This window comes from Myodes glareolus, chromosome X, assembly GCF_982192425.1.
Source record: "Myodes glareolus chromosome X, mMyoGla1.1, whole genome shotgun sequence".
Taxonomy (NCBI): Eukaryota; Metazoa; Chordata; class Mammalia; order Rodentia; family Cricetidae; genus Myodes; species Myodes glareolus.
In genome coordinates, this window is record NC_142053.1 from 2088508 (window position 1) to 2104020 (window position 15513).

The window sequence follows — 15513 nt, forward strand, 5'->3', positions numbered from 1 at the left end:
TCCTTTGGGATGAAGTATCCAGGAACTGACAATCAGGGCCAGTGATTGTAAATTACTGGATACTGACAGCTGAAGCAGCTAAAAGACCAAATTGGCAAATATGACTTGCCCACTATATGGGGGGGGGGGTAATAGGGTCTCGGGATCTAGGCATTTCCAGGAGAACCCCAACCCCACACATCTGTTGGGATCACCAACAGTTGCAAGGCCCAAGTCATTCTCCTCTCTACTTTCTCCCTATGGGACAAGACTCCTCATCCAGTTCCCACCAGGGTGATCTAGAGCAAGAGTGCTCAGCCCGGGCCTAGATGGGCAGGGGGCGGGGAAACCCCGCCCTCTGTCCCGCCCATACCTCCGGGCCCTTTGAACCCAGAGGAGGATCAGGTGGGTGGGGCAGTGCTCAGTCAGCTGAGTGACTGTCACGGGATTGCTACCAACTCCAGTTTCCTGGAGGAAAGCGAAATAAATGGACAGAGCCTTACAAGTCAGAGGTAGCCTTGGCGGGAGAGGTGCTGTTCTGGAAGGTCCCAGGCGACGGTGGGGTCAGAAGCTCATCGCAGAGGCAAGAGGGATCCTTGACTAAAGGACCTAAGGGGGGTGGGGTGTGAGCAAACAGCTCTGGGGCCCACTTGAGCTGTTTCAGGAAGTCGCTGTGAAGAACTCTGCCTCCATGCCTGACCTGAATCACTTCACAGGACATGGAGAAGGAACGGGAGGCACTGCAGGTCTGGAAGGAACGAGTGGGACAGGAGCTCAATACTGTGGTCGCTTTCTGGCTGCAGCACTCCCATGATGAGGAACACGGGTTAGCTACCCCTCACTGATTGTCCCAGGACTCTTGCCCCTCCAAAACCCCTAACTCATTCTGAGGCTTCACAGATTTCGGGAGAGTAATGAAGCTATGAAGAACGGTGCAAGTCTCCTTCCCTCTTTCTAACAATAAATGTCTCACAGGGGCTTCTTCACATGTCTTGACCGCAATGGGCAGGTCTATGATCACCTCAAATATGTCTGGCTACAGGGGAGGCAGGTCAGTTTTCACACTTAAGACTGTCACATAACAATTGGAGATACCCAGGGATACTTAGGATTTCCCTTACCCCAGCTGCCCCTCTTTAAACTGTATTCCCTCACAGGTATGGATGTATTGTCGCTTGTACCGCCTTTTTGAGCGCTTCCGCTGTGCTGAGCTTCTGGATGCAGCAAAAGCAGGTACTCTCTCCTACCCTCATCTCCTCAGGAGCTTCAGTGGGTCATTTATTCAGTGGATCTAAAAGGGTCTAGAAAAGGGAAGGGACTGGGAGTGTTCCAAGAGGCAGTATATTCCCAGCCCTCACCTAGCATGCATTCTCCCCAACCCCAGGTGGTGAGTTTTTGCTGCATTATGCCCGGGTGGCACCGCCTGGCAAGAAATGTGCCTTTGTGTTGACTCGGGATGGCCGTCCAGTGAAGGTGCAGCGGACCATTTTCAGCGAGTGTTTTTACACCATGGCCATGAATGAGCTTTGGAAAGTAACAGGGGAAACACGTTATCAGGTGTGTGGGAGGATGGCTACAGGCTGTCAGGGGTGAGTGCACTCTCACAGGCCTGGGAGCCTGCCACAACTCCCATTTATTCCTGCCCTACCATTTTGTGACCACCTTCTCTCCGCAGCTCTCTCCCAATTCTTATACCACCACAGGGATCCTGGGCAAACAGGGATCTGTCCCGTGCCCTGTATCCAGGTAGAAGTCCTCTCCTTCCTTCCTGGGCTCTTCTGCCGGAAGTGACCCAGAGCCCCCCCCTCCCCCTCAAGCAGTATTGGGTGGATCTGCTTGGCCTCTGGTGCCTGGCTGTGGGCTGGTCCTGGAGAGCTGTAGAAGAAGCAGGTGTCCTTGGAGAAAAAGCTGAGTATTGGGTCCTTCCTAGGGGAGACAGATGGGATAAGGCTTGCAGCTTCTGTCTGTTCTTCCCTCAGAATGAAGCTGTGGAGATGATGGACCAGATCGTCCACTGGGTGCGGGTGGACCCCACTGGGCTAGGCCGGCCTCAGCTCTCGGGGACCCCAGCCACAGAGCCCATGGCGGTGCCTATGATGCTGCTCAGCCTGGTGGAGCAGCTTGGGGAGGAAGATGAGGCACTGACCAGCAAGTACGCAGAACTAGGGGACTGGTGTGCCCACAGGATTCTGCAGCACGTCCAGGTAGGCACAGAGAGAGTGGCAGAGTGAACCTCATCCTCCCACTATACAAGGGCCCCTCTGCCTGAAATATGTTCTTCAGCTTTCTAGACAGGTGGATTGAATTTAAGGAAGAACTTTCATTTGAAATACAGTCCAGGGCCCTCAGGAAGGTAGAGCCTAGCAGCTGGGACAGAGGTGGGTGGGTCCTAAGGTAGAAAGAAGAGGCCGAGCCCCGAGACAAATCCTGAGACCTTGATCTAAGTTCCTTCCCAGCCTCTGGGCACCCAAATCTATCTCGCCTCCTTTTTCAGTGTTTTACTCTCTCCTGCCTGAGATCCAGACCTAAAGGAAGGATCAAAACCTACAGGCCCCTGAGAGACAATCAGCAATTCCAAAAATGATCTTCTGTTATTCCAGAACTCCAGAGGTAGAAGCAGGAGAATCTAGAGTTCAAGGTCAGCCTTGCAGGTGTAGCTGTTTGAGGCCAGCCTGGGCCATCCCAAGACTGTTTCAAAACACACAACAGTCAGGTGACAGTGGTGCATCATGCCCTTTGATCCCAGCACTTGGGAGGCAGAGGCAGGTGGATCTCTGTGAGTTTGAGGCCAGCCTGGTCTACAAGAGCTGGTTCCAGGACAGGCTCCAAAGCTACAGAGAAATCCTGTCTTGAAAAACCAAAAACAGAAGCGACCAGAGGTGAGCGTTACTCGGCATCGGGCTCTCGGGGCGAATCCTCCGTCATCGCCGCCGTCGGGGCCTCAGGGGAATCGGCATTGCGGCCCCAGGGCTCTGAGGTGACCCGTGAAGATGGTTCGCTACTCTCTTGACCCGGAAAACCCTACAAAATCATGCAAATCGAGAGGATCTAACCTTAGGGTTCACTTTAAGAACACCCGTGAAACGGCCCAGGCCATCAAGGGTATGCATATCCGAAAAGCCACCAAGTATCTGAAAGATGTCACTTTTAAGAAGCAGTGTGTGCCATTCCGACGGTACAATGGTGGAATCGGTAGGTGCGCCCAGGCCAAACAGTGGGGCTGGACACAGGGTCGTTGGCCAAAAAAGAGTGCGGAATTTTTGTTGCACATGCTGAAAAATGCAGAGAGCAATGCTGAACTGAAGGGTTTAGAGGTAGACTCTCTGGCCATTGAGCACATCCAGGTGAACAAAGGCCCTAAGATGCGCCGAAGAACTTACAGAGCTCATGGCCGGATTAACCCATACATGAGCTCTCCCTGCCACATTGAGATGATCCTCACTGAAAAGGAACAGATTGTTCCAAAGCCAGAAGAGGAGGTTGCACAGAAAAAAAAGATATCCCAGAAGAAACTGAAGAAACAAAAACTTCTAGCACGGGAATAAATTCAACATGAAATAAATGCAGATAAAAGTAAAAAAAAAAAAAAAAAGAAAAAACAAAAACAAAACAAAAAGACACCCTCTTTGGGCCTACTGAATAGGTGGATGGCTAGTACCAAGGGTGGAGAAAGAAAGGGATTTTCTTTTTTTTCTTTTTTTTTCGAGACAGGGTTTCTCTGTGTAACAGTACTGACTGTCCTGGAACTCACCATATAGACCAGGCTAGACTTGAACTCACAGAGATCTGCCTGTCTCCCCAGAGTTGGGATTAAAGGTATTGGCCACCATGCCCTGCGGGAGGGATTTTTTAAGTTAGATCTACAGGGAACTGGAAACATCTCTCTTTTGCCCCTTTCCTGACAGAGGGATGGAAAAGCTGTGTTAGAGAATATATCAGAGGATGGTAAAGAGCTCCCTGGTTGCCTTGGAAGACATCAGAACCCAGGTGAAGATGTGTGCTGGACCCATGAGGAAAGAGAACTCAACTTTCAGTTTGACCTCATATAGGAGGGGGCTGCCCTCCTCCCTCCACCAAGGACCAGACAGAGGAAGGAGATAGTCTGCACGGAACTGGGTATTGGCTGCAGGAGCTTAAGTATCTATTGAGGGAGGCATTTTTTTTTTCAGGGAATGGAGTCCAAGAAAAAGGGTTGTGACAGAGTTCAAACATCTTTCATACTTGAGGAGGAAGGGAGGTTCCAGGAACTCAAGCCCTCAGATGCTTGGGAGGGAAATTCTGATTCCTGCCTTACTTTTTTTTTTTTTTAAATTTTCGAGACAGGGTTTCTGTGTAGCTTTGGAGCCTGTCCTGGAACTAGCTCTTGTAGACCAGGCTGGCCTCAAACCTACAGAGATTAGCCTGCCTCCCAAGTGCTGGGATTAAAGGTGTTGCCTTACTTTCTTACTTACTAGGCCATGCAATAGAAGCTGGCTGGTTCCTGCTCCAGTATGCCCACAGAAAAGGTGATGCCAAACTTCAAATGCACATCATTGACAAGTTTCTCTTGTTGCCTTTCCACTCTGGATGGGATCCTGAGCACGGAGGCCTCTTCTGCTTCCAGGATGTTGATGGTCTCTGCCCTACCCAGGTGAGAATACCCAGAGCAACTTGCTTGTAACCTGGCACATAGTAGGGAAACTCAGAGCCAGGCATGGTAGCACACGCCTTTAATCCTTGGAGGCAAGAGGCAAAAGGATCTCTGTGAGCTTGAGGCCAACCTTGTCTACAGAGTGAGTTCCAGGACACCCAAGACAACATAGACCCTGTCTCAAAAAAACTAACAACAAAAATTTGAACCGAGTCCAGTTTTCTTCAGCCCATATCCTGTGATGGAAGAAGAGTGTGTGCAAATGCTGGTGCCGAAACACATGTCCCCTTTGTCTGGTGCCAGTGGCTGGAAGGGCTCTTAGGTGCTTCTCACTTTCTCACTCGGTGGCAGACAAGAGTGAAATTGTTCCTCTCATCAGTTGTCTCCGGATCCTGCTGAAGATCTTCAGAGGGTACTATACCAGCCGTGGGTAGCAGCAATGTCGAAGAAAGAAACTTAAAGATGATGTGGCAAGACAGACAGCATTCTGATTTGAGGGCTAAAGGGAATCTGCCCCAGTACTTTTCTTTTTAAGGAGCTGCTTAGAAAGCTATCCCTACTCTTAAGGACTATTCAAACTCTATCCCCTGTCTTATGATTTAAAACCAAGTCCTGAGTCAGTCAGACTGAGCCAGAACAGCGGATGTAAGTGTCCTTAAGGGGACCTCAGCTGCCTATCTCTGCTCTGTTCTCAGCTAGAATGGGACATGAAGTTGTGGTGGCCACACAGTGAAGCCATGATTGCCTTCCTCATGGCTTTCAGTGACACTGGGGACCCTGCCTTGTTTCAAATCTTCAACCAGGTTGCTGAGTACACCTTCAGCCATGTAAGTCCTGTCTCCTCGTTCCTTAGAAGCCCAGTTCAATATGAAGGGTATAACAGGCAGCAAGAGGGAGAAACGGGCTGTGTAAGGGAGTCCAATAGGTTTCCCCTCAGCCTCTCCTAGGGCCCATTCATGAGGTGTTGCTCTCAGCTGCTCTGAGAGTTCCAAGAAACCCTGCCTCAAGGAATTCACCTTTCTGGGTGGTCAGACTCTATAATCAAGTAAACAAGCAAATGTAGAGAAGAATAAGCTGTGGAAAACAAAGTAGACAGCAAATAATACAAAACTTTCTTATAGAGGGGTCAGAGAAAACCTTGTGAGCAAGGATCCAAAAGCAATGGAGGGCAGGAACATCCTTGATCTGCCAGGTCCAGCAGCCTGAGCCTTGACAGGGAATCCAACAGTTAGGATGTCAGGCTGGTGAATCACCAGTTGAACACTACCTCCCCACATGTGTACGTGTGCATGTATGAGAGAGAAAGAGTATAAGAGGTCAGAGGACAACATCAGGTGGTCCTCAGGCACTACATACCTTTTTTTTGAGACAGGGTCACTCACTAGCTATGTTGGCTAGCAGGCGAACCCTTGGGACCATCCTATGTCTGTCTCTCCAGTGGTGGGAGAGATCACCTGCCTCTGTCTCCTGAGTGCTGAGATTAAAGCTAGTTTGCAAGGCACTTTACTGACTCTTGGCCCAGCAGATGAGTTTCTGAGGCTGTCGTTCAGAGAGAGAAATTTGGCCTATTACAAATGCCTAATTGTCAATAAAAAAATGTAGGTGACTTGGGTAAGGTGGTTCATATCTGTAATCTCAGGCCTTGGGTGGAACTAGAAGATCACAGCAAAGAAGAGATCAGTCTGGTCTACATAGTAAGTTTAAGACTAACCAGCTACATATGGAAATCTTGCCTCAAACAAGCAAATAACAACAGCAAAAATAGTTATTATGTAGAGCCAGGAGCAAGGTGAGTTTTTTTAGTACAGAAGCTACAGAGAAGAGGGAATCAGGGCTAGTGAAGGAGACCAGAATCAGTCATGAAGTAGGAAAGAAAACAAACCAGGGACCTCCCGAGGACAGTGTACTTAAGTCTTTAGTGTTCTTAAACAGTGTACTTAAGTCTTTAGTGTTCTTAAAGACTAGTGGTATATTTCCAATGTCACTATTCTAGTGGTTATCCTACAACTGTAGCAGGGACTCCCATTCTATGGCCTGTGGCTTTGGTTCTAGAAGAAAATGAAAGTTTATGTGTGATTTTTTTTTTAAAGATGTCTTATGTAACCCAGGCTGGCCTCAAAACTCACTATGTAGCTTGTAACTCACTAAGATGACCTTGTACTTCTGTCCCTCCTGCCTCCACCTTGACTCCTGAGTGCTGAGATGACAGATGGGTGTACTATATCTGGCTGGTTTGTACTAACTGTAACTGAAATCCAGCATGGTTTTATTGTGATTAGAGGCAACACTATCCAAACCATGCTTCTATTACAGTGTATCTAAACAGGCAGCTAGAGCCCTCTCAGATACTCAGCGCTAATTACAAACATGAGCCATTAGGTTGCATCTCTGCCTGAATACTGAATATATGTGTTAAGGGAGTGAAATAGAAGTCATCAATCTTTTTTTTCTTTTCTTTTTTGGTCTTTCGAGATAGAGGGTTTCTCTGTATAACATTACTGGCAGTCCTGGAACTTGCTGGCCTTGAATGCACTGAGATCCACCTGCCTCTGCCTCCCAAATGCTGGGATCAAAGGTGTGCATCACCACTGCCCAGTTAAAGCCACCAATCTTAACCATAAAATGAAGTAAGAATGAACTTGAACAAGGTGGAGATGATATTAAACAATTCCAAGAGCCCATTGTGGTGTGCATCCTTGTAATCTTAGCAGTTGGGAGGCCAAGGCAGGAGGACTGTGAGTTCAAAGCCTTCCTGAGCTACTGTCTCAAATGAGAACAAAAAAAAAATTGCAAAAGTTATAATCAACATGTAGAGCTGGGTGGTGGTGGCTCACGCCTTTAATCCCAGCACTTAGGAAGCAGAGGCAGTCTGATCTCTGTGAGTTCGAGGACTGCAAAGGCTACACAGATACTGTCTCAAAAAAACTAGAAATGAAAGGGCATGGACCAGTTATGGTCCGTGTCTTTAGTTCCAGCAATGTGTGGCAGAGGCAAGAAGACTTCAGCTGGATTCCATGCCAACTTGAGTCACATAGAAAGTTCCAGGGCAGTCAGGAATACAAGGTGAGTGAGACTCCTTCTCAAAAATAAATACATAACAAGGAGAAGACTAGTCAAAAGCTACGAACATTAGATACAGGGCTGCTTATCCCTCCCTTGAATACACTACCACCACTCTTTCTTGGACAGATTGTACTGCCTTGAACTTGAAGCAATTCTTCCTCAGCCTCCTGTGTCCTGGGATTATAGACATGAACCATTACACAGCTTAAAATCCACAACTCATATGTCACAATTTAAAGGAACATTTTGATAGTAAACTTGAATGCCTTCTAAGAGGGGGTTCTACTTAACTATTTTTTATCAGTGAGAACAAAATGGGAAGGGCTTAGGATAAGGACCTGGGCTACATTTTGGGGAACTGAAAAGCCTCAGTGAGACAGGTATGGGATAGGATGTACAATGAGTCTGTCCAGCCAGCTCAGCTGCTATCCCTCATATCTGAAGCATCAGAAGTGAGAAATATGTTCAGAACCCATGGTAAAGGTAGGCAGATGACCAGGTTGGCCTGAAACTTACAGCAATGTGTCAGCCTCTTGATGGGTGGGACTAAAGACATGTCCCATCACACAGGGTTAGAGGGAAGTCTGAGAGCCTGCTATAAAAACCTCAGCATGCGACGAACAGGAGTTATGTGTCTCTGCTTGATAATCCGAAGGTTTTTTCGACCAAAGGCCTGTGAACTAGAGGACATGAACTCCAGGGAAGTCACTTGTCTCAAACTTGCTGGCAGGATTCTTTGTTTCTTTCTCTCCCTCTCTCTTTTAACTTAGATGAGGTAAAAATGTGCCTGTTTTTAAGTATTCAAAGTGTTGGATAACACTTTGACTCCAATCAAACATAGAGCGCCTGCAGCCCCTTACCCCACTGGGTTACACAAGCTGGGAAGTCCTACTGCCTACCATCCTCAGCTTTCTTCTGAGATCATGCTTTCTGAACTCTGCTGGTAGCAGTGCAAAGGGGGCAGCAAGGGCCCCTTCCTCAGCCAGTGATATTCAGATGGGCCCTTCCAGGCACTAGCTTTCATTGTCTCCTTCCTTATCCTAGTTTCATGATCCTGAGTTCGGAGAATGGTTTGGCTATCTGAACCGAGAGGGAAAGGTGACCCTCAACATCAAGGGAGGTCCTTTTAAAGGTGAGCGGAGAGCGGGGCGAGGCTGCAAGGGTTTGTGACACCTGGCTGCCTGGGCCCTTCCAACTCTGGCATCCATTCTCCTCACAGGCTGCTTCCACGTGCCGCGGTGTCTGGCCATGTGTGAGCAGATTCTGGAAGCCCTGCTCCACCGCCTCGGGCCCGCCCCCGTCGTGTCCTCACCCGCTGTCCCTATCTGCGGAGGCTCGAAATAAATCTGACCCTGCTCCACCAGTTTGTGTGCACTTCTGTGGGCCCCGCGGGAGGGTACAGCTACTTCCCACGTTGCCCGCTTTGCCGGCCTTCGCCGTGGCCTCAAAGGCGCCACCTCTACAGCGCCCATTGGCTCTGGGCGCGCTCACTGAATGCAGTTTGGAGGTGGATCCCGTAGCCGCGCATTTCCGCTGCAGGCGGCTTGTAGCGGCCCACCCCTTCCGCCACCGCCCCCCTGGGAGCTTGGCCCCAGTCCCAGCCCCGGACCCTATAGTTCGTGCGGTGCTTCTGAGCGGCCGCTGAGCGCGCGCGTTCACGACCCACAAGGACCCGCGAGCTCCACCGCCGTGATGAACATCCGCAATGCTAGGGTGAGGTGATGGGGAGCCAGCCTGTCCCCACCGCATGGGTACCTTCCCGGGTGACCGCGTGCGCATGCTACTGGGGGACCTGGGAGCTGTGGCCCTACACGTCTGCGGCCGCTGGACCTTCAGGCTGCTGCAACCTGCTTTAGGCATCTCGCGATTATAGTCTCCCTCGTTTGCCTGATGTCAGGGCTCCATAGAGTGGGCTCCGCGACCTCCAGGTGCTGCTGCTTAGTCCTGGAATTGGCATCTTTTGCAGGGCGCATGGAAACCAGGCTTGTGCAAAGTCAATCACAACCCTGACCTTCCCGGGGGAAGGGGAAGGCCCAGAGATTAACAGAAAACAGGAGTCTCGCGTGTGTGAGGCCCTCTTAGTCACTGCAGTCTTGGACTAACCGTGTCCTGCTGTTATACAGCCCGAGGACCTGATGAACATGCAGCACTGCAACCTCCTCTGCCTGCCCGAGAACTACCAGATGAAGTACTATTTCTATCATGGCCTCTCTTGGCCCCAGGTGGGCAGCTTTTGTGTTTTGTAAGGGTGTAAGGGGCAACAGGAGCGAAACGTAGATCCTAGTAGGCTAAAAGCAGTGGGCAGTACCTCTTGGCACAGGGAGGCCCTGGCAAATGAAAAGGTGTATGTAGGGACTGTAAGCTAGACACAGGTTGGAGATGGGAATCCCACCTGTGCCTGTGCTCTTCCAAGAGAGAGCACACGTGTGGAGTATGGAAACTGGGCTCCTTGCATTGCATGTTGCCAACTGTCAGCACTCAACAATTTCTGCAGCTTCCCGCTATCCTACACATAGCAGGAGTTTGGTAGTGAGCTCTAGCCTGTTGCCTGCTCTGCCTGACTTCCTTTTCCTCTCTGTCACCAGCTCTCTTACATTGCTGAGGATGAGAATGGGAAGATTGTGGGGTACGTCTTGGCCAAAATGTGAGTCACCAAGGAGGAAGAAAAGAGTCTAATGCTACGACTGGGTGTTGAGGGGCTGGGGGAAAAGCTTTGGAGAAGGGGATGGGAAGTCAACGCCAGCCATGTCTGGTGAATGAGGGGTTCCCACTCTTTTGCCCAGATTAGTCTCAGACTTTTAGCAGTCTTCATGCTGTGCCTCCTGAATGCTGAGATTAACTATGCCCAGCTTGCTGTAAATTTTGTTTTTTTAATTAACAGGTTGCTTGTAGGGTAACTCTAAGTTGACAGAAAAATTGAGCAGAAGGTACAGAGTATTTCCACGCACCCTTCCTCCACATTTGTTCTCTCACTACCATGTATGGGACACTTAGTAGAAGTGAGAGACCAACCCAGATTTTGTTTAGATTCATGTTTTCATTGTTATGCTTCTGTCTGTGTTGCATGCCCTCTGAGTTGGACAATTGAAGAGTGTCTGTCCATCTTCAGAGTAGTCCGTCTTCCTCCAACCTACAACAATGAGGTCACCTTTTCAGAATGTTGCAGTGTTGTCTCCTTTCACTTAGTGCTTTGCATTCAGCACTACTCTCTTTTTAAAGATTTTTAATTTAGTTATTTTTATTTTATGTCCATTGGTGTTTTGCCTGAGGGTATGTCTGTATGAGGACATCGAATGCCCTGGAATAGAAGTTACAGACAGTGTGAGATGCCATGTGGTTGCTGAGAATTGAATCTGAGTCCTCTAGAAGAGCAGTCAATGCTCTTAACCTCTAGGCCATCTCTCCAGCCCCAGCACTACTCTTCTTGTGGCTTGGCAGTTGACATTTTTGGGGGGGTCAATCTCAGGGCAATGTTCTGTTAACACTGCACATATCTGGTGGGTGTAACATGGGCTTTATTCTGATTCAGAAGTTCCTAGATCTCTACCTAGATCTGGGGTGCTGTAGAGTCCTCCACAAATTGCACGCTTGCTGTGCACAGGTGTCCCTGATAGACTCCACCTGTACCAGGCTCCTTTTTAACTTTCTCCTCTAGGGAAGAGGACCCAGATGACGTGCCCCACGGACATATCACCTCACTGGTGAGTAGAGCTATGAGGGTTTGGCAGAGGTGGACTGGAGGTAATTGAACGCAGCCTCCAAGCTCCCACTCTACCCATCCTTCTTCTCTCAGGCTGTGAAGCGTTCCCACCGGCGCCTTGGCCTGGCTCAGAAGCTGATGGACCAGGCCTCTCGAGCCATGATAGAGAACTTCAATGCCAAATATGTCTCCCTGCATGTCAGAAAGAGGTGAAAGCCGAGTGGGGGAAAGGGCAACACCGGGGAGTGGGGAGGAAGAGTTAGCTAATTGGTAGGGATATTGGCGCTTGCTGCCTTCAGAAGATGATGGGAGGTAGCATTAGTGGGGAAGGTGGACCAGGAAGAAAGGCAGGGCCTGGCCAATATGCCTGGCCGAGTTTGTGAAGTTCAACGGTGCCTTATTCCCCTGCAGTAACCGGGCTGCTCTGCATCTCTATTCCAACACTCTCAACTTTCAGTAAGTAGATCGAGATTTTTTTTTTTTAAGTGGGATGATCCATCCATTTGGCTAAGGTGGACTGAGAAAGGGGTGGAGGGACTTCAGACATTGCTAGGAGGCCTTCTATATATTCAGTGGCTGTTTAATGGCAAGCTAACATGGAGAAGGCACCTACTTTCTCTGTGTGTGGGAGAGAAAGGGTTCAACTCATCTTGCTGGGTAGAGGAAGGATGGCTTGGTACTATTGAGGCTGGTGAAGGGCAATGAGTAAAGAACACACAAGGCTTCTTAGTGCTGGTCTAGGAGTAAAGAGAGAGAGGCTAGGGCACGAGCAAAGGCTGAGAAGTGACTGGGACTAGGAAGCATCAGGGGCAGATGAAAAGAGGTGGCAGAGAAAAAGGGCCATGAGCAAAAGCAATGAGGGACCGATAGCTCTGGATGTCTTGATGACTGATGGCAGCTCATCTTCATGAGCCGAGTATTGAAGAGAGGACCTGGCAGTACCTACTGCCACATAAAAGTGTGGCTGGGATGAACTGATTGGAGGATCCACTGAGTCACACTAGGCTTTGAGTGGGTAAAGCGAAGATGAGACCACTGGGACAGGGCAGTGGCCTTCAGGCTTTTCTGGGTTCAGTACCCAGATTCATGGAGGGCTCTTTGACCAAGTTAAGGATGCCTCTGGTGAGAACTGCTTAACACTCTTAAGTCAGCAATTCCCAGCTAGGTGTGGTGGTACATGCCTCTTAATCTCTGAATTTGATCTCTGGCACCCATGTATAAAAGCCATATACAGTGTTATCCTAGTGCTGAGGAGGTTAAGACAAGAGAATCGGAGGTTAAGATAAGATAATTCCTGAGTACACTAACCAACCAGCCTAGCTGAATGGGAGCAGTCCAGATTCAGTGAAGAGACCCTATTTTGAAAAAAAAAAAATAAGGTGGGAAGCAATTGAGGAAGATACCCAACATATACCTCTGGCCTCCACATGAACACATGAGCATGTGTACGCACACCAATTCTCTTGTCTTCATGTCTTAGGCTGACAAATACCTTTCTAGGCCATCAAATGGCATCCCTTCCACTGTCAGGGCTACTCAAGTGTGCACACACATCTCCCCTCAGCAGTAGTTCTGTGATGACCACCTACATGCAGGTACAGTGTTTCTCTTTCCTAGCAGAGGAACCAGCTGTATGTTCAGTAAATGACAGGAAGCAAGCAGGTCAGAGAGAGGAAGGAGGAGGCAGAAGTGAGGACTTCAACTCAGAAGACACAAGTCATTGCTAGTGAAGCTAGGGACAAAGTAGTGGCAAGTCCAGGGATGGGAAGTATCCTAGATGCTGCGTGATGCTTGGCTTTAGTGGAGAGAGCAGATAAAGCCATCATGGCTATTGGAAAAGAATCCATTCAAATGAAAAACAAAAAGAATAAAGAATCCATTCAGGCTGGCCTTTTGCTTTACACCCCCCCAAGGGAGATACACCCACCCTAGTAGCTTAAGAATCAGGAGAATTTGTCCCCATGCGTGTGTCTCTATCCTACCCTCAGAATCAGTGAAGTGGAACCCAAATACTATGCAGATGGAGAAGATGCATATGCAATGAAGCGGGACCTTACGCAGATGGCTGACGAGGTAAGAGTTCAGCCAAATCATCAGGCCAGCAGTTCCAGCAGTAGAGGGGATTTAGTACTTGGTAAAGACCTGTGAGTCAGGGGGGCAGTGGTGGCTGGAGGCAAGGCCAAGGTTGAGTGTCAGCCCTTGTAGCTATAGAGCTAGGAGTCAGAGCCCCTCTTTCCCTCACTTCGTAAACTGACAAGTAGGGACATGGCCTTGGTAGAGGCCATGGGATGCTCTCCAGGGAAGAAGCTCGGAGGTGGATGGAAGAGGAGACAGTAGGAAGAGATTTTTTTCTGCAAAGGGATTGGGACTACTAGGGTAAGGAGCAGTCATGGCTATCCTGCTCAGTTCTAGGACCAAACTGGGCTGGGGAGAAAGGGTCCCTGACCAAGCCTCCTGGGGGTAGAGAAATTAATGGGGGCACTACTGTGCTTGGGAGCTCCCCAGAAGTCCATTTGAGGGCAGCAGGACCCTTGTCATTTTACAAATGAGCAAATAGGCTTAGGAGCAGAGCTAGAATTGAACTGCATCTCTACCCAGTCCTATTTTCTGCGTGGCCCTACCACTTCTCACTGTGTCCCTTCCCCCAGCCAGCCCCAGGGCCTGGCTCCTCTTGTCTCCTGTCTGGAGACTTAGGCCCTGTCTCTTTCCACCCGCTTCCCTCTGGGCTCCCGGCGGCAGCTGAGGCGGCACCTGGAGCTGAAGGAAAAGGGCAGGCACATGGTGCTGGCGGCCATGGAGAACAAGGCGGAGAGCAAAGGCAGCGTGCTTCTGAGCTCGGGAGAGGCCTGTCGTGAGGAGAAGGGCCTGGCTGCTGAGGATAGTGGTGGGGACAGCAAGGACCTCAGTGAGGTCAGCGAGACCACAGAGAGCACAGATGTCAAAGACAGCTCAGAGGCCTCTGACTCTGCCTCCTAGAGCCTGCCCCACCTGTCCTCCCATGTGCTTTTACAATAAATGTCACCCTCGGGGAATTTGTGAATGTGCATACTAGGGCTGTGCTTCTTTCCAGCTCTTTGATGGCAGGGATATCATCTTAAGAACCCAGAGCCTACTGAACTCACCAGTCAAACAGATTGGGAGAATCTGGCCACCTTCAGCAACTGAGTTGGGTCGACAGATACACTAGCTTGGGTGCCCTATTCTCCTGTCACCTTCCTGGCCAGCAGGCCTCATTGCCTTCCTTCCTAATTTTCTAGGGCTAGACTAAATGATTTCTTGCGGTTTTCTAGTGAGCCTCGCGTTTCGGAGGCAACTTTCCCACCTTGATACTCTTTGCTTTGTCCTCTTATGTCCCGCTCTCAGCCCTTTCCCCAGTCATACTTGCTCTCACCTGCAGCAGCTCCGGTTCATACCTCCTGAATCCCAATGCCAACTACTTATTTTTCACTTATCTGGAGATGTCCTAGCTGGATCCTAGCTGGCCTATTTAGCTACCCACTTGCTTGGGCTTTTCCTTCTTCATTATCCCTGATTCTTTCCTCCATACCATCCCAACAGTCATTAAGTCCTGTCGGTTCAATCACATTAATACATTTTTTTTTAGAGAGGCTGGGTCTTTGTTGCCATCACACCCAGTTTATACAGTGCTGGAGACCTAACTTGGGACATCTTGGATGTTAGGCAAGCACTTTAGCAACTGAACCACATTCCTAGCCTTAACTGTTGGCCTCAAAGGTCTGGTCGTCTAAGGTGTTCTTTGCATACTGACATTCACTATTATCAGGTTTATTTTCTTTATTTTGTTTATTCAAAATAACAATGGGGGGTGAGTTTGAGACAGGGTTTCTCTGTGTAACCCTAGCTGTCCTGCAACTCGTTCTGTAGACCAGGCTGGCCTCAAACTCCTGCCTCTGCCTCCTGAGTGCTGGGATTAAAGGCGTGCGACACCACCGACCGGCATTTATTCATCTTTTTGAGATAGGATCTCCTTAGCCAATACTGGCTTGGAACTCATTTTGTAGTCCAGTTTGCCTCAAATTTGTGGTAATCCTCCTGCCTCAGGCTCCAAAGTACTGGAATTACAAGTGTGACCCATCCCGGTCAGTCCTCCCCCATTAATATTTGTTTTGTTGCTATGCTG

At 49.3% G+C, this 15513-nt stretch overlaps 2 protein-coding genes across 9 annotated transcripts; both read left to right on the plus strand.

The window, feature by feature from the left end:
* The first annotated feature begins 393 nt into the window (after positions 1 to 393).
* Positions 394 to 9035, plus strand: Renbp (renin binding protein). 5 transcript variants are annotated; one of them, XM_048457695.3, is made up of 11 exons: positions 395 to 562; positions 696 to 805; positions 955 to 1030; positions 1137 to 1212; positions 1364 to 1536; positions 1959 to 2183; positions 3885 to 3966; positions 4434 to 4609; positions 5305 to 5436; positions 8717 to 8804; positions 8892 to 9035. In XM_048457695.3, exons 1-11 carry the CDS (start codon positions 467 to 469, stop codon positions 9014 to 9016), a joined length of 1359 nt encoding a protein of 452 aa, XP_048313652.3. In that variant the 5' UTR covers positions 395 to 466; the 3' UTR covers positions 9017 to 9035. The 5 variants fall into 5 exon arrangements, with proteins under 5 accessions (XP_048313654.3, XP_048313652.3, XP_048313655.3 ...); XM_048457698.3 differs by lacking the exons at positions 8717 to 8804; positions 8892 to 9035 and adding exons at positions 7579 to 7672; positions 8243 to 8710; XM_048457696.3 differs by having other exon boundaries at positions 398 to 491.
* A 189-nt stretch (positions 9036 to 9224) lies between these two features.
* Naa10 (N-alpha-acetyltransferase 10, NatA catalytic subunit) lies at positions 9225 to 14418 on the plus strand. Of its 4 annotated transcripts, none has more exons than XM_048457705.2 (8): positions 9225 to 9385; positions 9796 to 9894; positions 10258 to 10316; positions 11328 to 11373; positions 11466 to 11581; positions 11784 to 11828; positions 13361 to 13445; positions 14021 to 14418. In XM_048457705.2, the coding sequence occupies exons 1-8, from the start codon at positions 9365 to 9367 to the stop codon at positions 14225 to 14227; spliced, it is 678 nt and encodes a 225-aa protein (XP_048313662.1). In that variant the 5' UTR covers positions 9225 to 9364; the 3' UTR covers positions 14228 to 14418. The 4 variants fall into 4 exon arrangements, with proteins under 4 accessions (XP_048313662.1, XP_048313661.1, XP_048313663.1 ...); XM_048457704.2 differs by having other exon boundaries at positions 14112 to 14418; XM_048457706.3 differs by having other exon boundaries at positions 14025 to 14215.
* Positions 14419 to 15513: the final 1095 nt, after the last annotated feature.